The sequence below is a fragment of the Ceratotherium simum genome, chromosome 6 (genome assembly GCF_057802395.1).
Source record: "Ceratotherium simum simum isolate JZ-2026a chromosome 6, ASM5780239v1, whole genome shotgun sequence".
Lineage (NCBI taxonomy): Eukaryota > Metazoa > Chordata > Mammalia > Perissodactyla > Rhinocerotidae > Ceratotherium > Ceratotherium simum.
Genome location: NC_141905.1, coordinates 31,490,046 through 31,514,363, shown reverse-complemented (window position 1 = coordinate 31,514,363; position 24,318 = coordinate 31,490,046). Strand labels below are relative to the sequence as shown.

The 24,318-nt window shown below is 55.9% G+C and overlaps 1 protein-coding gene across 1 annotated transcript; it reads left to right on the top strand.

The window, feature by feature from the left end:
• Positions 1 to 2,042: 2,042 nt before the first annotated feature.
• LOC147916825 (collagen alpha-1(XIII) chain-like) lies at positions 2,043 to 21,775 on the top strand. Its single transcript, XM_087432999.1, has 2 exons — positions 2,043 to 2,778; positions 21,683 to 21,775. The coding sequence occupies exons 1-2, from the start codon at positions 2,485 to 2,487 to the stop codon at positions 21,773 to 21,775; spliced, it is 387 nt and encodes a 128-aa protein (XP_087289125.1). The 5' UTR covers positions 2,043 to 2,484.
• Positions 21,776 to 24,318: the final 2,543 nt, after the last annotated feature.

The following is a 24,318-nucleotide window of genomic DNA, read 5'->3' as shown; positions in this document are numbered from 1 at the left end:
CTCCCAAGCTTAAGTTCTCCCAGTATATAAATGAGAAAACGGAGACTCAGAGATGTTAAGTAATTCCAAAATTGACAGAGCCATGATTTATACCAGGGCTTCTCGGACTCCAGAGGACCCGGGGAAGCCCCTGGTGTTGGGCCATGTCGTTTCTGATGCTGGGGTCAGGCTAGCCCCGCATCCTTGCCTTCAGTTCCCCGTCACAGAGGATGCTCCAGCCCCAAACTTCTTAGGTTTCTCTGGCTTAGCATTTCTGAGGGTCCCTAAAGCCCTGAAAAGGAAAAGATCAGCTTGTGGAACAAGGAAGGAATGAAACTACCCCCCAGTTCAGTTCCTCCATTCCCTCTAGCCTGGGGTGTGGGGGAGGAAGCCCAAGCAAAGTCCCTGAATCCCCTGGCAGGTACCTCTCAGTGCAGAAATTCTCCGGCGCCCCCTGGTGGTCCTCAACACTACCGTGTTCTCTCAGGGATGACTCTACAGCCCAATTGAGGCATCCCATCACAGGGGATGGGAAGCAGAGGCGCACTTCCCTAATGTCCGGCACCTAGGAAATGCTAGAGCTGGGACTGACCCAGAGCTCCTGGCCACCAGCCCTTTCCACAGCATCACTCTCTATCCCTGTAGTCCTCCACAGTAGCTGACTGACACAGCAGTCATTATTAGGACATTTATTATTTATGATATAATACTATGTTGCTATGTGAATCTATTGAATGTGGCACACTATTATATATTAAGCCCAATCAGGTCAATATATAAAATGTGAAGTTGGCACACCCTGCTATTATAAAATAGAATCACAACCACACTCCTGTCGCCCCCGCCCCCATTTCACATTCCAAGGCCAGCCTTTTCTCCCCTGCCGGCGGTTCCTGGGAAGTAGGCTTTCTCCATAAACTCAATCCCACCACCTCATTTGCAGGAATGTCAAGAGACACAAGGAGATACAGTCTCTGGGGATACACATGTTACTTAAAGTGGGAGAAGTGACAAGAGAAGAGAGGAAGCTACAAAATGCCCTTCAGGCAGCTTTTCTCTGCTAGAGTGTGGGAAACGACAGCAGGAGGGAGCGGAGTCAGCCCTAAGGAAGGAGGATGGAGTGTGAGTGTGTGTGAGGATCGCCCACCTTTGACGGCTGGGATGGTTGGGCTGGTCTGACGGCAGAGGGATGGAATGGGTCTCAGATCAATGGCAGGCGAGAAGGGGAGGGATCCGCACCGGCCGGCAGCAGGGCTGATCTGCCTCTCAGATGCCCTGGAATAAACCCTTCTGCTCAGTTTTTATTCTGTGTCTTGTGTCTTGGTCCTGAAAGAGAGAAAAGGGTGCCAGTTCTGCTGCCCCCTGGAGGGCTGACTTTTCGCCTCGGAGGAAAGATTCGGTTGGCGGAATGAACCACACCAAAGACGCTGGGGGAGCTGCAGGGCTCGGGGGTACCGAGCCCAAGGAGAAGCGGGTTCTAGGAGAAAGGGAGAGGATAGGACTTGCGGGGGGGGGGGGAGGCCGCAATGGCGGCCAAAGAGATTCAGATCCTCCTGCACAGGACGTGGAGATCCATCTAGATGCTCGACAATAACTCAGTCGGGCTCTTTGCAGGATCCCAAAGGCTGGCTTTGCCACCTTGTCAAAAAGCAGAGTGATGCCTGGCCCCGTGGCTCCGGTGGAAGAGGAAGAGGACTCTCGGTGTGAATCCGGAGAAAGGGAGAGAAGCGAAGCCCCGACCCCCTTCCTGCCTATAAATAACTCCAAGTGTCACTTCAAAGGGGACAGGGAGCGCGGGTGAGGGGCTCCCGGGGCCGGCGGGTTGGGGCAGCGGGCCCCGCACACCACGCCCCCCACCCCGGGCGAGTTTGCATAAATAAACAAACCCAAGCCGCCGGCCCCGCAGGAGGTGGAGGAGGAGAGAGGAGGAGGAGGAGGCAGGGGGCGGGAGAGATTAGTTTGGGAAGTAGCACGGATTGCTCATCCGATCCCTGCAGCCGCAGCTCGTGTGTCAAGTTACAGAGGCGCCGGAATCGGCCCTAGCGCTCCTCGGCAGCGGCCACGACCCACCTCTGCCCATGGGGCCCTCCATGTGCGCCCCTTCGCCCAGAGACTGAAACTGGCTCGCCCGGGGTACGCGAGACGCCAAGAAGGACGGACAGCGCAGAACCAACTCGAGGACTCTGCAGACACTTGAAGGCAAACACGGGGCGGAGAGAAGGACAGCCGGCCGGATTCCCCTAACTTTCATGGACTGGAAACGTACTTCGAAGTAACTTTTTTCTCACCTGGGTGTACCCCGATTACTGCTGGTTGTGCTTTTTCGGCTTTCCCCCTCCTGCTGCTAATTTTTCCATCCTTTTTGCCGGGAGCAAAGGAAAGGGACTTTTTCCAGCGACGCAAGCCCTTTCCCCCTGCCCCGCCGCTTGGATCGCGCCTTTGGGCAGCGGTTCTCGCCTTTATTTATTCTATTTATTTATTTATTGGTTCTCAAGAAGCCAGAGGATGGTAGCGGAGCGCCCCGGCAAAGCGGCAGCCGCCGGTGCCCGCGGCCCTGGAGAGTTGGGCACTCCCGGGACGGTGGCGCTGGCGGTGGCGCCGGCGGAGCGCTGCGCGCGGCTGCCGAGCCCGGGATCGTGCGGGCTGCTAGTTCTGGCCCTCTGCTCGCTGGCGCTCAGCCTGCTCGCCCACTTTCGGACCGCCGAGCTGCAGGCCCGGGTGCTGCGCCTGGAAGCGGAGCGTGGGGAACAGCAAATGGAGACGGCTATTTTGGGACGAGTCAACCAACTGCTGGATGAGGTCTGTGCTCTTTGTTGCTGACTTTTATCCCTCCCCGCGGCGCCCCCTCGCGCAGCCTCCAAACTCTCCACCAGCCTGTGCCCGCTGGCGCTTGCTCTCCACGCCGCGCGGTGCGCCCCGGGGCTCGCACGAGTTGTCTGCGGGAGGGGTAGGGGACAGGGACAGACGCTGCCTTACCAGGGACTCGGAGGACCCGAGTGGCTTGCGCGGGACCCCTCAGCTCCCGCCTCTGGCAGGCGCCCCCACGTCCCGCGCTGGAAACGCCCTGGGCGCGCCGGGCAGGTGGAGGAAGGCATGGCGCGCGGAGGTGCGCGGAGGCGGCCGGGCTCCCCCTTTCCCTCCCGACATCCCGCCAGGGCGTCGTGAGAGCCAGCGGCTCAGCGCCCACGCGGCGGGACGTGTGCCCGGCGGCTCCTGGCCGAGGCTTGCTGGGTCCCCGCGGCCCTCCCCATCCATCGCTCGAGGATCAGTGCTGCCTGACTTTTATTGCCACCTTCCTTTGGGAAGAGCATTGAGGGAGTGAATCATCCATGGGGCTGAGGGGGCCAGAGTGGGCATTTCTTTCAGGGGGTAGTGTCTTGGTCCCTGCCCACTGCCCCAGACCTCTAGGGCCCAGGTATGGGTCACCCTGCCTCTGCTGTCCTTGGACACGAATTAGCCCATGCTCTCCTGTTCTTAAGGCGGGTTTCTTATTCCCTGCCCCTTGTAATGGTCCCCAACATTTTGTGTCTGTGTGTCTTTCTGGGAAAAGGATGCTGAGCTTTTTCCCATTCCTGAAATATCCTTGAACACAAGTGAATTAAAAGCCACTAGTGTCTCTTAGCCATGGCAATCTTGGAAGCGCATGAAAAGACCCCACCCTCCCCAGGAAGGAGGGACATGCAGTCTCATTGGTGCCACCAGAGGAAAGACTGGGCAATGAGAGCTTGAGGCCTGGTGACTTACGGGAATCTGGGCAGCACAGGGGATCCAGGGCCCAGATGAAGGGAGGGACCCCAGGGCTGCAGTCTGGGAAGAGGTCCTGGACCAGGGTGGCCATGGAACATTTCCATGGGAAAAACTGGAAAAGGCCCTTTTAGGAAGAGGTGGTGTGGGACAGTGAAGAGCCCAGTGGTGGAGTCCAGCAGACCTGGGTTTTCTCCCCACTCTGCTACTTAGAAGCTGTGCAACCTGGGGCAGATACCCTAACCCTGCGAGCTTGCACAACGTTGATGATGATGGCGAGCGTTAGATCCCAGCTCTAACTGTGGTGGGTGCTGTGGCCGCTCTGGAATGATGCACCAGCTCCCTACAGCCAGGCTCCTCTCAGGTGCCTCTACCAGGCAGAGGCTGCTCCCTGCCAAAGCAGCTCTTCAGGGTGGTCAAGGAGAGGGAGATCACAGGCCAGAGCAGAGAGGGCGGTCACCAGGCAAGCTTACTAGTGCTAGTGGTGACCCCATGACTGCTGCCATCAGCTCTTTCCCATGCCCTGCCAGGCCCCAGGAAATCCAGAGGGCTCTGTCAGATCATCCACGGTCCCCTGGGCCTGGGGTGGGGTAGGGGAGCCTCTAGGCTCAGCAGTGTGAGCAGGCAGCCTTTGCTGGCTGAGAGCCGGACTGACTGGGCTCTGGAGAGGGGTGAGGGCAGTGAGAGCTTCCCCAGGAATCTTGGGGGCCCTTGCTGCTGAGGGGCAAGCATCTGACCCTGGGAATTTCACTTGGTTCCTCTTGCCCTCCTCTCCCCTTCCCAGCCCCTCCTGCTGGCCTGAGGGTGCCCCAGCCATTCCCAGATCCTTGCTTCCTCTGCTGAAGAGTAGCCAGGCCAAGTCTCATGGCCTCAGGGCCTTGGGCTGACAGCCTGACCTGACAGGCTGATTCCTCCTCTCCAAACTGCAGCTTCATGTTTACCCTACGGTCTTCTAGACCTCTCATCTGCAGAGCACCTGAACTGATCCCCATTTTACAGATCGGGAACATAAGGCCCAGAGAGGGGCAATAGGTTACCCAGGGCCACATGGCTCGATCCAGGACTAGAACCTAAGTCCCCTGAATCCGCTTCCAGGGCTCTTTCCACCAGGTCCTGCCACCTTCCTTTGTCTCTTCTCAATCATTCATTCAGCAAATGTTTCCTGAAAGCCAGCTGTGGGTCAAGCATTGTGGGGGACACACTTCTGCCCTCCTAAACTTACAGGCAAATAGGACACAAAGAAGAAAATGGGCAGTGACTATGTCGTGTGAAAAATGCTACGATAGTGGAAGGAGAGGAGGCCTGGGGAATGTATTAACATGCAACATAGCCTGATGGCGGTGGCTTCCTGGGAAAATGATTTCCAAGCGAAGACTTAAAGGGTGAATAGGAGTTTTCCAGGCAAAAGGAGATGAGTGTCGGGGACTTGTTCTAAGAGGCAAAGGGACAGCTTCTGGAGGCTGGAAGCCAGAGGGAGGGGTTTGCCTTGGGAAACTGAAGGAAGTCCCGACCCTGGAGGGCTGGGAGGGTGGAGTGGGGGGAGGTCTGGCTGGAAAGAGACAGGTAGCCTAGGTCAAGAGGGCCTTAGAGACACTCAGATCTATGTCAGAGCAATGGGGAGCCATGGAAATGTCTCGAGGGCAGTGATGTCCCTAGAATGGGAGCTTAAGGCAGAGCAGGGAGGCCAAACAAGAGGCTAGTGCAGGCCACAGGGGACCGTGACCCAGACTGGGGGTGCAAGTGGGGACCGAGAGGAGTGAATGGAAATGGTGGCCGCAGTGGTGGGACCTCCGGTCAGTGGGGGAGGGCATTGGAGCCAGAGGGAAGGAGCTGGCCTGCGGGTGGTGGGGGTAGGTGGCCTAGTTTGCGTGGAGATGGCCCTGGGGGGCATCCCCTGGGTGGGGCCTGCAGCCCAGGGGATCATGGAGGGACTTTCTAAGGGTTGCACTGTCTAATATGGTAAGCACTGGCCACATGTGACTCATTACATTTAAATTAATTAAAATTTAGCTCCTCAGTCACACTAGCCACATTTCAAGTAAGTGCTCAATGGACACCTGTAGCTGGTGGCTACCATTTTGGACAGCACAGGTATAGAACATATACATCACTGCAGAAAGTTCTATGGGGCAGGGCTGCGCTAGGAACAAACTGCTTCTGGGTCAGCAAAGGTGTCCCCGGAGCAACTTGAGGTCTTTCCTCCACCCTAGGCCCTTCCTTTCCTAGGCATGTTCCCTTCCCAGGTCTAGCAAAGGACAGAGGTGAGGAAGGGGTGAGGCAGAGAAGGGAGAACTGGGACCAGAGGAAGCCGGGGAGAAGAGAAGGCAGAGGAGAGGGGGGAGTGTTGTGTTATAGAGTTGTTCTATGAAGTGATGCGCAGAGGGCTCCAGCTCTCAAGGGGCACACAGGCACCTCGTAAGCGTAGGGGCCCAAACCGGGATTCTAGCCACATGGCAAAGCCTTAGGCAAGCCACGCCACCCCTCAAACCTCAGCTTCCTCCTCTGTTAAGCCTCGGGGTTGCTGTGAGACTCAGGAGATGGCAGGTGGAGGAACGCAGTGAAAGGTACCCCACCAAAGGCCATGCTCGGGACCACAGGAGTGCTTCCGGAGGGCTCCCAGGGGCCTGGGGCAGGCAGTCCATCCTGGAGCAGGTGGGCGTGGGCCGCTCCTGGAAGCATGGAAGAAGGGCAAGGCAGTCCTGGTGAGGCACACAGCCTGTGCAATGGCCTGGAGGCAGGAATCCAGGGGCATGTGCACAGCACACATCCCAGTGGGGAAAGCAGCATGCTGGGGGCCAGGACTGCGTCTGTGAGGCTGGAGGAGGAGGGAGCTGGCGGGGAAGGCCAGGCTGAGGGGATCCGGTGGGAGAGGAGCCTGGGATGAGGCAAGCCAGGGGCAGATGTGAGCAGAAGGCCCAGATCGGAGAGGCCAAGCCACTGGGAGGGGAGGGTCAGAGCCAGGGCAGGAGGGGGTGGGGAAGCCAGTTCGTGGGGAGCTGGGAGTGTGGCTTCCAGATCTCAGGCCCCAACTCCCCCCCATCTGCGCCTCTCTCCTGGTCTGGGACCCTTAATGAGCGCTCCAGCTGCCTGTTACTTGATTTGCTTGCCGTGTAGAAAGAAACTGGAATGTCCCAAATGGAGGAAATCAGATGTCACCTAAGGCTGGTGCAGCGAAAGAGAAGGGACAGGAATTTAAAATAGCCAAATCCCTTCTGCAGGCCGAGGGAGCCGGGGTGCCAGCCGCCACCCTCAAAGTGAGTGTTGGGGATCCCAGGCTGACACCCCATCCCTAACAACAAGAACAGCAGCAGCTCTAACAGGAATGTCTCATGTTTATAGGGCACATACGGTGACCAGTGCTGTGCATGTTCCCCCTTTCAACCCTCGTGGTTTCCCTAAGGGGCTGACACTGTCATTATCCCATTTTACAGACGAGAAGACAGATGTCGCTCTACCTCTTCTGCTATGTGTGATTCAATCCTTTGGGCGTTCAGGGCATTTTCCACCTCCAGGAATTCCCTGGGAGAGGAGAGGGCTGAAACTTCCAGGCTAAGATGTTGAGGAACCCCAGCAGACTCCCTCATCCCTAAAAATGATCATAACAACCATTGTACCAGGAATGTCTCACACTTATAGGGTGTGTACAGGGGCCTTCTGTTGGGTCCTTTCCAGAGGAGCACCTAGGGGAGAGATCAAAGCAGTGGCTGAAAGATTGGGGCCCTGGATGGGGTCCCCTGGGACTGAGGCGCTGGGATGAGGACGAAAGCAGGCTCTTAAAGGGAAAGTACATGTGTGGCAGGGGCATGGCCCATGTGGATCACAGCCTGGCCTCAGTAAAGGGACAAGCCCTAGACCCAGGTGCCTCATACGCAGCCAGCACTCCACTGTGTCGACCCTAAAGCTGCTCCTCTTTTCACGCAGGGAGTAAATGACTAGTCTTGTGGGGAGTTAACAGAGGGAAGGTCCTCAGAGCCCCTCCAAGCCTGTCCCCACACTCTACGGATGAGAAAACAGGCTGCACAACCAGGTCCTAGGGGAGCTGGAGGTAGAATCCCCATCTCCGGCGGGCATCTCTCCTCCACACCACACCTTCTCCTTTTCCTTAGACAATAGCTAGCGTCTTGTCAAGTGGTGGCAAAGATATGGCGTGCTGTGCTCCACTCCCCATTCCCTGGTCCTCAGCAGACATTGTTAATCAATTGCAGCACGCTTTCCCATTGAGCTTACATACAGCCTCAGAATCCTTTTCAACACTATTCCATGAAGCTACCACTAACTAGTGAGAATTGGTGTTCAAGGCAAAGAGCTACTTCATGACTCTAATTAAGTTAAAAAAAAAATACAGAGCAATATTTACTACAGATAAAGCCAGGGAGGGTTGTTAAGGTTTAGCAGCTTCTCCAGTGGCCTTAAAACTGGCAGGTGGCACCCGAGCCGACAGAGGACCTCACTGAGCAGCAGCTCTCGTGGGAAGGTGGTGGGAAAAGTTCAAAGCATCTGAAAAAATGCCGTCTGCCTTAAGCATAGTTTCACAATTTGACGCTCTCAGAAAGATGCCTTTTTCCCTTATTCCTGATCATTCTAGACTTGCCCCAATGCCCTCTGGAAAGCCTTCCCAACCACCCCCACCAACATGGGCTCTCTGTGCTCTGACTTCCGCAGAACTCGCTGGCCACACCAAACAACCAGCTCAGAGCAGGAGAATAGACAGACACGGCACGTGCTGACTTCTCCTGCCCCAGAACCACGGCAGCCATTCCTAATCACTCAACACACTCCCCGTGAGCCAAGACAGGCCTCAGAATCCCTCTCAACACAGCGCTCCAGGCTGCCACTCCCCAGTCTGTTAGTCAGTCAATGCACATGATAAAATCTATTTGTCATCCACGGCTCAGCCTCAAACACACTGTGCAGTGTGCCCTCCTCTCTATTGCCTTGAAATGTCTTGTCTTCCATGTGATCACGGGCAACTCCGTGGCAGGGATGGGGCCCACTGCTCTCCGGGTCTAGTCCGGAGCTCTGCGTGTAGGCAGCCCTCACCAGTTAGTTGCTGCTTCAAGGTCCCCCTGCTGGAGGCTAGTGAAGCCATCGCAGTCAGCTGCAACCCAGACCCAGCTGCATGCTCAGCATTTGCTCAGGGGGCGTGCCCTGGAGAGGGGTGTGTTTCCCAGCAACCAGCAGAGGATGAAATGACCGATTCCTCCTAAGTCAAGGCTGCACCCTGCTCCTGGATGGGAGAGTGGAGACGGCTCAGGGTGATGTCTTCGCACCTGAGAGAGCAGCTGGGAGCACCCCTCCCCCTCTCTCCCCTGCTGCCCAGGGTCAGGAGCTTCATCTTCACCTGGCCAGGCTACCTGGTGTGTTTTTGATTGGGGCAAAACAGTAAAGTAGGCAAGCCCACAGCATTTGATGACACGTGGACCTCTGCCATGTGACCTGAGCCTCAGTGTCCTGATCTGAAAAATGGGATGACAACACCCTCCTCACAGGGTTGTTGCAGGATTAAATGAAATCATCCAATTAATAAGAGCTGTAACCATTACCACCTCCCTCATCATCAGAGGAGACAAGATGGGGCTGTGCCATGTCCACAACTTTTATTAATAGCTAGTATTTATTGAGCACTGTTCAGAGAGCTTTACATCTATTAATTCATTTAATTCTCACAACAATCCTATGAAGTGGTTATATTCTTACTATTGCCTTCTTACAGAAGAGAAAATGAAGGCCCAGAGAAGTTAAGTAACTTTCCCCAGGTCACACAGTGAGCAGAGCCAGGCCTTGAACCCAGGCAGTCTGGCCCCAGAGCTGGCATTCTGAGCCACCAGTATACACCATCTGTCTAAAGTACCACACCCCACTAAGTCAGCTGAGGCAGGTCACATGGGCCAGCGGATGGGGACCTGTTCAGTTCAGTTTGTCTCCCATAGAGGTGCCATTTACTGACTTGGCCTAAGGCCCACATTACCCTCTTTGTTATAAGAATGACACTGAGAGTGCCCTTTGTTACAGCAGGCCTTGGCAATGAGGACCCTTAAGAAAGTCCCTGTCCAGCCTGGGCTTCCAGAATGCTTGGTTTCCTGGGAGGAAAGGGTTGGTCCTTGTCTGTTGGACACCAAACTGTCCTCTAGGAAGCTTAGCACCAAGTCTGGGGGTCACCCACCACCTAGCGTAGTCTTTCGGGCAGAAGTTTCTGTATCAGCCGCATTCCCAGTTCTGTTTTATCACCCTGCCCCTAGAGCTTTGCTCTTTCCCCTTCCCTCCTACTGCCTTACTGCATAATGTGTATCTGTCTGTCTGTCTACGCAGCCACCCGAACGTCCCCTTTAGGAGCAAGATAGGGGTAAGAGTTTTATAGTAACTAAGCGTTTTAAAGTTACTCTCTCCTCCTTCTCATTGTCTCTGTACACCCTTGAGGTCTGCCCTGGACGATGACTGGCGGCTGCAGAGGCTCACCCTTCCCAGAACACAGATGGGCAGCCCTGTGGGGAGGGTCTGGCTGTGGGGTGTTTAACCAGCTCCACGGTTAGCAATCCCTGAGACAGAGAGAGAGGATTTATCTGTGCCCCGGGCCTGCAGCATCCTGTGCAGTTTAACCCAGACCCCTCCCCTGGTTCCCCAGTGCTTGAGAGGTGGATGGTGGCAGTACTGGGGTCACAGTGAAGATGTCAATAAAAGTCCTACCATGCACCGCGCAGTTTGAAAGTCTGGGAGCTTTAAAGAAGGGTAAGCAGTGGGGGTTCATTTTGCCGATGACGTTGGGGGGGTTTGGTTTTGGTTTCGGTTGTTGTTTCAAAAAATAAGATCAGCTGCGGGTTTGCCGTCTGGGCAGGATAGGCTTCAGGAGAAGGCTCAAGAATCCTTCTCCCCCTCTTTCGGTTGGATTCTGCCCCTCCCAGAAGCAGCTTGTTGGGTCCTCAGTAAGTAAAGGAAGTCAGCAGGCTCCTCCCAGGGAAACTGAGGCCCGGGGCTGGGGACGGGCTGGGGTTCCCGGCTCTCCTGGGCGTAGTCTGCGCTGCCAGCAGGCCCCGCAGCAGCTCCCCGCTGACACTCTCCCTCTTCCATCCGTGTGCCGCGGGCCCTGGGTGGGGGCCTCCCTGCAGAAAACTCTCTGTGGAGGAAAGGGCGGGCGGGGCTGCTGGCAGCGGGGGCTCCTCTGGGAGCAACGGAGCTCTGGAAGCTCCTCAAAGGGCAAGCCCGGCACAGAGGGGCGGAACTGCCTGCTGAGAGGCTGGGCTCAGCCTTCCAGGGGCACACTGGACCCCTGTCTCCCTCCTGAGGCTACTGTGGTTTTCCCAAACCCCACGTGGCTGGAGTCCACATGGGCTGGGCCTCTGCCACCTCTGCAGCCCCGTTTCCTCCCCTCACCGCCATCCCCCCGCCTCACCGGCCTCCTGGAGGCCTGCAGTCCAGCCCTGGTCTTGCCTCTGCTCGGCGGGCCGTCCCTTCCCACCCCACCGTCCCCACAGGCGGCTCCTTCCTATCTGTTCTTTAAGAGGCAGTAGGGAGGCCTTTGTGCCCCCAGAGGACATGTCTACCCCAAAAGGTTGTCGCAGGGCCTGGGACTCTGCCACCCAAGGGACTTCACACCTGCAGTCGCCCGTTTTGCTGCAGATGACCGTGAAGATGCCTCTTAAGCCATCGCTGTGAGGTCTTCTGCATCGGGTCACCAAGGTGGCCTCTAGGGCAGGACAGGAAGGGTGAGCTGGGGACAGGGCTGCAGAAAGGGGGCTGGTTAAAGGGGCAGCAGCTGGGACTCTTTCAGGAACAGCCTCAGTCCACTTTCCTGTGAGCTGGCACTGGAGGTTTCCTGGGGGTAGGGGAGACCTGGTGCCATGGGACGTCAGAGGGTGGTCCTGTCACCTCCAGCCTCTCCCCACGCCATAGAATCAGAGTGTTGGAAGAGAGGGAGCTATGCACTATCCCTGGAATCCCCCACATCATCCCTTGTTCTCAGGCTTACACACCCTCAGTGATGGGGATCTCACTGCCGTTGGCAGCCAACTGTTCCCTGGTTGGGCAGCTCTGGCTGTAATGTCCTGTGTATTCTTTATCTTGTCAGAGCTCCAGACATCTCTACGCCTGCCGTCCACCCCTCCAGCATGTCTTGAAAGCACCTCGATCTCAGTGTATCTAAACTGAGCAGACAGTCCGGCCCTCCCCAGCACCCCTTCCTCTGTGAATGCACTGGCCTCCGGCTGCACCCGCTGCAGGCCCACTGACCGCACCTTCTCAGCCTTCCACAGACCCGTCCTCTTCTCTCCATCTTCTCTGCCTGCCCTTCCCCACCTGAGCCACCCCCGGATCTCCCGGCCACAGCAGGAGCCTCCCATCTCACCCGCTCTCGTTCCCTCTGCCCTTCCCCTGTCATCATCCGCACAGCAGCCAGGGTGAGCTTTTAAAATCTCTAATATGACCACATTTCCCTGACTGCACCTCTTCAGTGACTTCCTAGTGCTCTCAGGCCGTCATGGCTGAGGGCACAGACTCTGGAGCCAAATTGCTGGGTTCAAGTCCAATCCTGCTAATTACCGGCTATGTGACGTTGGGCAAGTTGTTTAACCTCTCTGTGCTTTGGGTTGTACTTCTGTAAAATGGGGGTGATGATAATAAGAGTATCTCCCTATTATGAGTGTAGTTGTTAGGATTTTAAAAAGTTAAAGCAAGTGCTTTGAGCAGTGCCTGGTGCTCCAGTAATAGGTACTGCAATCTCCTGGAAAGAGCCAAGCCCCAACATCGCAGGCATACAGAGGAGGGACCTGGGCTCTGAGCCAAGTTCGAATCCTGACTCTGCCCTTCTTGGCTGTGGAAGTTAACTCACCTCTGACTGTCTCAGTTTCCTCGTTTGTGATGGGTTGCTGTGAGTGCTGAATGAATTAATATATGCAAGACCTCGGCCTGGCTTATAAGAAGAACATTACTATCGGGTCTTGGCCATTTCCCCTGTCCCTGGGCCCCTCACCTGGTGAGTTGTGCTCATCCTCAGATCTCAGCCCAGCTCTCACTTCCCCATGATGAGCCACCGAGTCCACGCCCAGGACTGGCTCTCAGCACTTGGCCCTCCTGGCCATGGCTCTGATGCAGTGGGTGCCTTCCATGGATGTGGATGGTTCTTAGACTCTCATGTGCCCCTCGCTAGAGACTGAGCTCGTGAGGGCAGCCTCCACGTCTGCTTTGCTGAAACGTGTGTCCCGGCACTGTGCATGGCTCTGGCACACATAGATGCTCAGTACTCTTTGTGGAAGGGAGGGAGGAGGGAAGATGCTCCCGATTTCCATCCAGCACCCTCAGCCCCAGCCCCTCCCCGCTCCGTTGGAGGGGTCCCTGCTTCATCCTGCACCAGGTCCAGAGATGACCCCAGACCCCCTGAAACGCTTGAGGTCCTAGGCTTCATGCCAACCTGGCTCCCACCCACATCCACATAGTTCCAGGGCTCAGCTCCTTGACTCCCCTGAGGCAGCAGCAGGGCCTTAGGTTAGCTGGAAGGAAGGACTTCTCACATGAAGGCTGGAAAGCTTACACAGGGGCGTGCATCTCCTTCCCCTGACGTTTTCTGATCTCCAGAGCCTGGAGCAACATCTCTTTGTGGTCCTGGTGAAGCAGGGAGGCAGAGGGAGCCCATGGCATCTGGCGGACGCTGGGAGTCTGTGATCAGGCGCCAAGTCGCTTGCACAGAGCGCTGTGGGGGGAGGGAGAAGACAGCTCCTCAGACACCCCCATGGCACCCCTGCCCAGCCCCCAGCACACAGGAACCCCCCCAAGCAGACCGGGCGAGTGCAGCTCTGGTGGGTGTGGGTCGAGTGTCTCACTTTCCTCTTTGATTTCACCCCACTGATCTGCCTGCACTCCGGGGCACGCAGCCGCACATGGCCTGTCCCCTCAACACAGCCCGTTTGTAGGGCCCACCCTCTCCTGCGGTCCCTGGGATTAGGCCCAGGAGCCAGCACTGCGCAGCCCAGGTCCTGCCTCTGTCTTTGCTTCTCACCAGAATGCCCTCCCTCCCCCATCTCCATCTGTCCAAATTTTGCTGAAGCCCGGGCCCAAGCCCACATCCTCCTGGGACCACAGGGATGGCTCCTGAGGGGCAGACCTAAAAGTAAGTAATTCAGTTCCAGTGTGGATCAGAGACAGCAGAGGAGGCCCTGCCCCCAAAGGGCCGGCTCAGTCTCCAACAGGGCACCGGCCCAGGAGCAGCTATGGCGTAGGGTAATGAAAAGGACTCCAGCAGATGGGATCAAGCACCCACTCCGTGCCAGGCATTGTAATCAAACACTGGCGCACGGGCCAGAGCTTTGTCCAGTGTGGCCATTTCAATGGGCAACCTTCTTTCAACTTCTAGGTCTCAGGGTTGAAAGGCAGGGCTGCAGGGAGGACCCTCGCTCACTCTCCCTCCTGCAGAAAGAGGGGTCTGAGTTTCCCAGGACGGGGAGGGGCACAGCAGGACACTTGAGCACAAGTCCACCTCAGTGCATGAGGCCAGGCCAGCGGAGGTCAGGCAGCCTTGCTGTGGCCAGTGGGAGGAGGCAGGCCCAGCACCAGCTCAAGAGCAAAGTGGCCTTCACCTGGCACAGCAGGTGCTCACCCTTCTTCACATCTGGACACCTCTTTGTTTTCTGATCTGATCTCATTTGATCCCCCCAGCCGTTCTGGCTGGTCCAGCGGATGACTAATATTATCCCCACTTTACAGATGAGAAATCTGAGGTCCAGAGGGGTTATATCCTGTGCTTAACACACAGTTAGTGGGAGAGCTGGGACTAGACCCCGAGGTCCTGGCACTCCCAAAGGTGGCCCAAGCCCATGTCCACACTGCTGAGCTCTGCAAGCAGTGGATGCTTCGCCAGAATTTGGGGGCCATCTGTGCTAACCCAAAATAGAGTCCCACCGCAGCCTCCAAAGGCAGAGGGTTCTAAGAGGAGTCATACACTAACAATATCAAATTTAATTATCAAATGACATTTTCCACCTCCAGCACTTAGCACAGTGCCTGGTATATACTGCTCAATAGGTATAGCTGTCAGTATTACTATTAATTCTCATTTAATAATTCTACCTGGTAAGTGCTTCACGGTTCCCAAGGCACCTTCCGCAGCAGCACTTAGGAGGTTGGCGTAGGGATGATACCCCTACTTTGCAGATTCTCCCCCAGGGTCACAAGCTGTGGAATGCAGAGCTCACCGGCCTCCGCTCTGGCTCCCTCCCCCTCAGCATGACTTGGCCCCCATGTATCACAGGCGCCCAGGTTGAGCCTGAGCCCTTCCAAAGCCCCGGGCTGAGCGTGGGGAGGGCGTGGCCCCTAAACCCAGGCGCTCTCTGGGGGAAGTGAGTAGCCGCTTGTGTTTTCCTTTGATCCTGATACAGGCATTTTAATAGCTGCGATGGTCAGGCAGCTGATGTTTCAGCTCTGGCCTTGCAGGGCATTCCGGGAGGCCCTGGCTCCGGCAGTGGCTAAGCAGGAAGGCTTCTCTGTCCAGGGCGGCTGGGGTCCACCCAGGGCCTCAGAAAGTTCTCCACCCACCCCTGGGCCTCAGCAAGGGACTTTCTGACCAGGGATCTCCAGCTCAGAGGCCTAAGGGGGCCAGGCTGGTGGCCTAAGTAGGTGACGCTGGCCAGGAGGAGGGGACTGCGGTGACCTGGGCAGCACATGCCCACCTCAGAGGGGCAGCCACCACTCAGCACCACCTGATCGGTACCACAGCCCAGTGTTGCCAGATCCTCCTGCTGTACAAGAGAGACCGGAAATCCAGACCTTACATGAAATCTCCTGATCTGTAAGCAACCAGTACTTACTGAGCACCTACCATATGCCAGGCCGTGTCCTGGGCACCGGGCATAGAGCGGTGAATAAAACTGACCAAAATACCCACGCCCTTGTGGAGCTTACATCTAGTGGTCGGGGGAGACCAGAAGCAAGACAAGAAAGGCAACAACCATGACAAACTCCACAGGGGGAAATGAAACAAGGAGGAGGGACAGTGAGTGTGTTGCGGGAGGGCACCAGGCGTGAGGAAGGCCTCGCTGCGAGTGAGCCAGTACAAAGAACACCCGGGCAGAGAGGCCAGCAAGTGCAAAGGCCCCGAGGTGGGAGAAAGCCTGGCCTGTGCCGGAGCATCTAGGAGGCCCGTGAGGTCACCCTGGCTGCCATGTGGAGGATGGTCTGTGGGGCAAGGGCAGAGGCAGGGGGGTCCATTCAAAGGTTGTTGCAGTAATTGGGCCAGAGATGATGAGGCTTGGACTAGGTGGTCGTGGGGAAGGTGCGAGGGGGTCAGATCCTGGATGTGTCTGGAAGGTAGAGAACAGGAGTTGCTGGCTGAATGGGTGTGAGGGGAGAGGGAAACAGCATCACTGATGATCTCGAGGTTTCGGGCACCTGGCGAGATGGAGTCGCTGTTACCTGTGATGAGGAAGACGTGGGAGGGGCAGGTCTGTGTAGTGGGCACAGAGGATGAGGAGCCCAGTTTTGCTGGGCTAATGTTGGGATGCTGTCAGCGGAGATGTCAAGTAGGCAGAAGACGTAAGACCAGCTTGGAGCCCCAAGGAGCCAGTGCAGAGAGCAAAGAGGCGAGACTGGGCCCTGCGGCCCTCCAACGTTTTGACATCAAAGAGACAGAAGGCACCAGCAAAGGAGACTGAGAAGGAGCACAGAGTGGTCGAGGGAAACTGGGAGGGTTCTGGGAGCCAAGTGAAGAAAGCGTGTCCCGGAAAAGGAGGAGCGAGCAAACGCTGTGACAGCAGAGGTGAAGCGGGCAGACTGTCCACTGGACTTAGCAACACAGAGGTCATCGGTGGCCACAAGGAGAGCCGCTTGCAAGGGCAGAGGGAGGGTGAGAGAGGATAGGAGTGGTCCAGGAGACACGCTCCAGGAGGGAGTTTTTCTAGGATAAGAACTAAACAGGGTCAAGAGAGGAGTTCTCTTTTCCTTTTTTATCATGGGAGAACAATAGCTTGTTTGCATAATGATGACATCAGGGGCTGGCAAACCACAGCTAAACCCCGCCGGAAGCCTGCTTTTGTCAATTCGTTTTTATGGGACACAGCCATGCTTGTCGTGTTCTCGACGCATCTATGGCTGCTTTTCACCCGCTATAGTCGAGTTGTGTGGTTGTGACAGAGATCGTATGGCTCACACAGCCTAACATATTTACTAGCTGGCCCTTTACAGAAAACGTGTGCCGACCCTGGGGTAAGTGATCCAGTCCAGAGGAGGAATTGATGATGCGGGGCGGCGGGGGCACGGGGAGGACGACTTGCTGGAGTGGTGTCCTGGAGCGGTCGGGAGTGGGAAGACCCGGTGGAGGGTTGGCCTTACAGAGCACAGTCTGGCCATGCAAGAGGAGAGAGTGTTCGGGCAGTCACAGACGGGCGGGTATGCATGGTGGCAGGAGCCTCTGGAAGGCCTCTTCTGCCAGCTTCTGTTTTCTCAAGGTCATCAGGTGACAGTGACGTTGAGGGTGGGGTGTGGGGGTTGTGGAGAGAGAAGGTGTGAGAACTACTAAGACAGGGAGAGGACGGATGAAGGAAACCCAGTATGCTTGCTGGGCGTTCATCTGAGATAAGGATCATGCTTTTGAGTGAGGCCAGTCGGGGGCAGGGGGGGGCTTTCTCCAGCTTCATTCCGCTGCTTGGTGCCCGCGTGGGGTAGGTGGAAATGTTGGATCTACCAGGTTTGTGATTAGCCAAGAGATTGTGCTGTAGGGGAAGGCATCAAGGCAGCCGAGGGTATAGCCGGGGGTGATTGTGATCACTGACCACAGAATTTGAGCTGGGTTAGGAGGGAAGAGAAACATGGCGGGCGAGGGAGTAAAAAGTGGAAGGACAGGTGGAGTGAAGGTCTTGCGGGCTGGAGGATCCCTGGGGTTGGGGTGTCAGAAGGTGAGCTGCAGACGCGGGTCAGTGGGTGGGGCTGAAGCCCAGACTCTGGAAGGGTTGCTGTGATGTTGGAATTTAGTACATTTCTAAAATAAACACTGGGCGGGCCAAGAAGACACACCACGCTCTGAATTTAGCCAGTGTCCCACCTCTGCGTCCCTGGTGCCTTTGCCTCTCAGATGTTTCCTTCCCCTCCTGCTGGATGCTCCTGGCTGCCAGATCCCCCTTCTCACCCAGGCCTCTCTCCTGAACAGCAGAGCCACATGTGCCCTGCCCGCCTGGACCTTCCACTAACTCAGCTTCTCCCCAACCAAACTCGTCCTCTGCCCACAAACCTGCTCTTGCCCCTGTCCTGTCTCCATGGGGGCACCTCAGCTGCCCGCGGCAGAGCCCGGGCCCTACCCCACCCCAAGACCATTCTGTGCCCCGTCCATTCCTGTCCTGCATGTCCCTTCCCGTCGTCATGCTGCCGTGTGGGAGCCCAGACCACTAGCGTCTCTGAGTTGGATGGATGACAGTGACAGCCTCGAGAGGAACCTCAGCTTCCAACCTTCTTCCTGCCCCCGGTCTGTTCCTAACATGCCGCTGGAGGGCCCTTCTACAAGCCAGATTTGACCATGTGTCTCCTCTGCTTCAGACCCTTAGACGGCCCCTCCATGCTAGACCCCTTACCTGGGCACGTAGGCCCCCATCTCCCGTTCAGCACTCAAAGCCTGTGGTCACCTGGACACATCTCAACACGCTTCTCCCACACGAGGCTCAAACCCCTTTGCTGATGGGGATTGTGTTTTGTGCTCTGTTTTGCACAGTCTCACAATTGGTAGGAGCTCCCTGAATATTAAATTGATTGAAAAAAAGTGCTGAACTTGGAGGTGAAAGACCTGGAATTGAAGCCCTCTGTGGTGTACTTGTTCAAATCAATTCCCATTCTCTCTCTGAGTCTTAGCTTCCCTGATTATAAGATGGGCTGATTTCTGGCCTGCCTGTTGCAGAGGGCAGTGGTGAGGGTCGGGTGAAGGCTCAGGAAACATGAAAATCACTTCTCGGTCTGTCTTAAGTCAGGTTCCCAAGGGAACAGGCTCCGAGTTGGAGGTTTGTGAGCAGGAGGCTTCTTGGGGTCAACATTGGAGGGGGTAAGGGAAGCAGGGTTGGGGAGAGGGAGGAGTCGAGCTGCCATGTAGTCAGGACAGAGGCCTCAGCTGGTCCTGCAGGGGCTCTGCAGCTGGGTTGGCCCTCAGAGTCATCCTGAATTGAGGCAAAGGGGCTGAGTATCCATATCTCTGAGTAATTGTACCTGTGTTGCCTGAGGCAGTGGGCGTGACCCTGGTCGTGGCAGGTCTCTTCAGCTGAGAGCAGTTCCCGGGGAGAGACTGGGCCGTCAGCAGCCAACACAGAGCAGCTAAGATGAGTGGCCTGATCCTGAAAGGGGGTCCTGGATGGCACACCGCAACATCCATACTAGCTCTAGAGTTTTATGGCTGTCAATAAGCCATGGAAATGTCAGGGATCTGTGGCGTTCTAAATTCACAGTCTGCCAGGCCCTGATGTTGTGCCCTCCCACCGCATTCCCATCCCTCCCTGCTCACACACGTCATTCCAGCCACACTGGCCCCTTCCGCTTCCTCAAACACTCCACACACAGTCCTGTCTCCAGGCCTTTGCCTCTGCTGTTCCCTCTGCCTGGAACACACTTCCTCCAGATCCTCTGCCCAGCTCATTTCGTTTCTTCCGCCAGCTCTCTACTCAAACATCCCCTCCACAAAGAGACCTTCCTGGACCCCCAAGTGTAAAATACCACCTTCCATCACTCTCCATCTCCTTACCCTGCTTTCTTTTTCTGTCCAGCACTTTTCACTGCCTGACGTATGTAATCACTTGTTTCTCTCTCAGTTGTCTGTCTCCAGCTCTGGAAGGTGAGCCCCAGGAGGGCAGGGGCCCTGTTCGTCTTGTGCTGCATTCTCCACCTCCAGGGCCCAACCTGTGCTTGGCATCTTGCTGTTGTCAGAAGAGTGACAATCCTCATGGTTGCAACCTGTGGCCCAAATGGTGCAAACTCAGCTGGCCTTGGCGTGTCAGACATTGAGTGGCTCTGTCATTTGGCAGACTTATGTCACACACTTAACTGTGTGCCACACACAGCCACAAGTCCCTTGAGGAGCCCACAGGTTACTGGTGGGGAGGGATGTGGGAGTAGGTATGTGTGGTCTCCCACAGGAAAGTGGTACCAGTGAGCCAGGCTCAGAGCTGGCCATCCCAGGCCTTTCACCAGACTTTGTCCTGCGAGGTCATTTGCCTGCCCAGTGGCAGTTCTATGCCCACCTGTAGCCTGGCCTCTACATCCATCCATTGACTATTTGGGTGCCAGCCTCCCTTAGTGAGTAAGGGGCTCCCCTTGGGGACATTCCTTCCTTCCTCCCCTCCTGTCTGCCTTGACCTTCTGCCTCCTTCTGCCCTCAGCACCACCACCCCCCCCATCTATTGCTGTACTCCCTCTCCCAGGGGCATTTGTACACACTTTCTCCAGCAGGATGGAGTGGACTTTGCATCAAAAAACCTGAGTTCTCGTCCTAGACCCACTGCATACTAGCTGTGTGCCCCTCAGCAAGTCACTCAGCCTCTCTGAGCCTCCATTTCCTTAAGTAGAAAACGAGATCACAGTTAAACCTACCTCAGAGTTAGACTGTGAAAAGTAGATGTGATTCTCTGTATACAGGCACCCAGCTCAGTCAGGACGCAGTGGGGGCTCAGCAGGTATTAGTTCGATGGGAATCCTCCTGAAGCTTTCCTCACCACCCTCTCCACCACAACCCAGAGGTGCCACCAAATCCTGTGACACCTCCCATGCGACTTCCTTTACCACTCCCGTGACCCACCCTGAGTGGCAGGGTTACACACTAGGAGGAGACAGATGCTGGAGAAATGCTCGGGAGGGGCCAGCTGGCATCCTAACGGGTTCACACGTCAGGGACTACAGTGCACTGGGCACAGTCAACCACTGCCAGCCACGGTACAGGCCCAGGTGGCCAGATCTTCCAGTTTTTCAAAAGAAATTAGAAATGCAGATTTGCATGTGAAATCAGCCACTCCAAAATATTGGCAACAAATTCAATGAAAAAAAAATCACCATGGGAACCAAATAAAATATATCGAAACGCCAATGTGGCCCTGAGGCTACCAGCTTCTAACTGCTGCACTGGCATCAGAGAGCAGGGGTTCAAATCCCAGCCCCGAGCCTTCCTCTGCCCTGACCTCGTCCAGGTTACACCTCCTGTCCAGGCTGTAGGCTCCTCACCTGTAACACGAGTGTGACAACAGCTAACGTTTACTGTGCGACCTCTGGGCTCAGGCTCCTTTCTTTCTATACATCAACCTTTTCGATCCTCTCGTTAACCCAGTGAGGTAGGGACTTGTATCAGCTCAGGGTCCGAGAACTGCGTATGAACCTGGCAGTGTGGCCCCAGTGGCATCTCTGTTAAGTCTGTGCGAGCCTGGCCGGGGTGGTCATGAGGACTGACTCATTGAGGGCAGGAGGGGTCTCAGGCTACTTGTGGCCGCTGCTTTGGAGCCTTCCAGATTGGCTTAGTGATTTGCAAGCTGGTAGGGAAGAGGTTTGGTGGAGGGGCAGAAGGCCTGCCCAACCCCCTACTCCCCACCCCTGGCCAGGACTACCTGTGCCTGGCTCTGTGAGGGACACCAAAAGAACAGAAGTCACTGTCCCCACCCCCAGGGTCCATCAGAGCCCAGACCTAGACAGGAAACAATTAGCAGAGACCCGAGAAAAGCAGGTCACCGTGCCCAGAATTGTGGGGTACAGGAAGGCCCCAGCTGGTTTATAGGGGTCTGTGGTTGGGGTTAATTTCTTTAAGAGCACTGGAAAGATGTCAGACACTGCGATTACCTAGACAGGACCTTCTCCTTCTCCGTCTGCTTCTTATTATCCAGACGCCTGGTGGCCAGCCTTTGATCCGGGAACAGTCGTCCTGCCAGCCCCCCAGCGCCCCTTCTCCGCCCCCTCCACCAGCCCACAGACGCTTTCCAAGATGTGCCATTTATGGCATCCTGTGACCTCTCTTCTCTGTCTCCTTGTGCAGAAATGGAAGCTCCACTCTCGGAGGCGCCGGGAGGCCCCGAAGACGTCTCCAGGGTGTCACTGCCCCCCAGGTAAGGAGCCCTGCGAACGGTGACTAGGACGGGGACACACCAGAGGCTCTCAGTGGTTGTGCTCCAGCCACACCCTGCTCAGGGCATTACTTTCCATTTGAAAGGTCAGAATGACAATATCTGTGATGTTTACCTTCATCTACTCAGTGATCGGCCCGCCCATCCCCCATTCATCATTCATCCACTCAGGCATTCATTCATTTATAACTCATCTATGGGCCTGACACTGTGCACACCAGGTGGTGAAATCAGATACGATAATGATTATGAAGGGTCATGCAGAGTCGAAGGGACGATAAACCCAGAAGGGCAGAGACCTGGCTCGTCCTGTTCACTATTGTGCCTCCCACTCCTGACACATAGTAGGTGTACAAAAGTGTTTGTTACCAAGTGAATGAATTACCCCAAACTGTAAAACCTTGCCTGCTCTAGCTAGGTGGCTTAGGGTGCTGTGCGTATTTGTGTATGTAGTGCGTATGGTAGCTAGGCTACGTGCGTGCGTGCGTGCACACACACACACGCACACACTTGCATACAAGCTAAGGGTCACAAGCTGATGTGGTGTATAAGGTCAACCAGTATCATCTGGATTCAGATTCTACCTTGGCCATTTGCTGGCCCCATGTGCGCAGATCACTCCCGAGGACGCCTGTTCTAGTGCTCACCCCTCTGCTCCTCACCAGGTCTGTTCATCTAGTCACAGCTGTGTGCTGACTTCCCGCTCTGTGCAGGGCACTGTGCTGGGTGTGGGGTTCAATTGCATTGTCCTCAATTAATAATAATGAGAAGTCATAACTCAGGAGGACTTTTGTAGGTTGCCAACCATTATTATTAGGCCATGAGAATGACAGATGAGCAAGTTTCACGATTCCCATGGGAAGCTGGAATGGGCTGTACTCCTTTGGCAGTGAGGAAGGGTGCTCCAAGAAAGGTTTGGGGGAGACAAGGTAACACTTCTGAGTAATCGCCAAGGCTTTGCCCTGCTCTGGGCCCCTGCCAACTCAGAGTGTGGCCCCTCAATATCCATTGTGGGCAGGTGGCATTCGCAGGACTCTCTGTGGGCCCCCTACTGGACACAGGAGCCAAAGGTCCTAGTAGCCCTCACCCAGGGTCCCCAAGCCAGGGAAGAGAGGCTGACAGATGTCGAGCATATGGGAAATGGAGGGATCACATTCTCCGGAGAGTCAGAGGGCTGAGGTGGGAGTCACAGTTCAGGGGTGCTGCCACGGGAGACGTGAGACCATGACGGCATTCAGCTGGCCCCAGTCAGAAGAGGGTCGTCCGGGTTAATTAAAAGGGTGTCCAGAAACCCTGGGAAGCTCCCTCCCTCCCTCCCTCCCTCGGGGACCAGGAGATGGAGCCCAGGGATCTGGGAAAGCCATTGGGAAAAGAATGCCAAGGTTAATGAGATGAGATGAAGGCAAGGGTGGGGTGACAGGGCCTGGGCAGAGCAACTGTAGCATCAAGATTTCTAGGGCAGCCTGCATTTCAAATAATTGTGTCTGTTGTCCCCGTAACTCTTAGTCAATTGCAATTGTTTTTTGCTTAAAGCGTAGAATGCTGGTGAAGGGCAGGAGATTTGGAGCCACGGAAGATATAGGTTCTAGCTCTGACATTTACCAGCTGTGTGACCTTCAGGGAATTATTTAACCTCTCTCTGACTCAGTTGCCTTGTCTGAAAAATGGAAATAATATCCACCTTGCAGGTAGATGGGGGAGATTCGGTGAGATAATTGCGGAAAGCACTTGGCACCTTTCCTGATTCCTAGTAAGCACTGTTGTTCTTTTTTCCCCCTCAATTCCTCTCCCACTTTAAAAATGCACAGAAATCCTTGGCACACCCCATGTCCTGGCGTTGGGGGCAATGTGGGCTGCTCGTTTGTGGCAAGGCAGAGGATGGCCCTCCTCCGTTCCCTGCCTGATGGGCTTCACATGTTCTTCCCACTAGTGCAGTGCGTGCCTAACCCATAGGTATCAATTTTGTGCTCGGGAGAGACTAGGTCAGGTGGTCCTGGGATGCTGGGAGCTGGGAGAGGATGGAGCAGGAGGGAGGAAGGCTTTGGAAGAGTGCTTCGGCTCTCCTCACCTTCCTGGAGTCTGTGTGAGACCAAGGCTCTTGGACCGGGAGAAGAAAGCTGTGAGGCAGCATGAAGGCCCAGAGGTGGTGGGGAGGAGGGACGCGGTGGGAGAAGGAAAGTTTTGACACAGGTCAGAGCAGGGGCTCCTGGGAACAGTGTCCCAGATGTTAGAGAATTCCCCAGAGGGCAGTTTGACCTGATGTATAGACCAGAACCAGGTGGGTAACACCAGGAGAATTTAGAGAGAAGACCCCAAATTGAGGCAAAATCGGAAGGAGACCCAGATGCTCTCCCAGCTTTTTGGAGAGTCAACAGAGAAGGACTGGAAGGGCTGCACAGAGGAGTCTCAGACGGTGGAACCACGCAGTGAAATGCATCTGCGGGGAGGGGCTGGGTCCTGCCGGGTCCCTGGACCTGCCCCCTCTGTCCAACCTGTGGCTTCTCACCCTGCAGTAAAGTTACCTCCTCTGCACGGAAGCCTGCGGGCC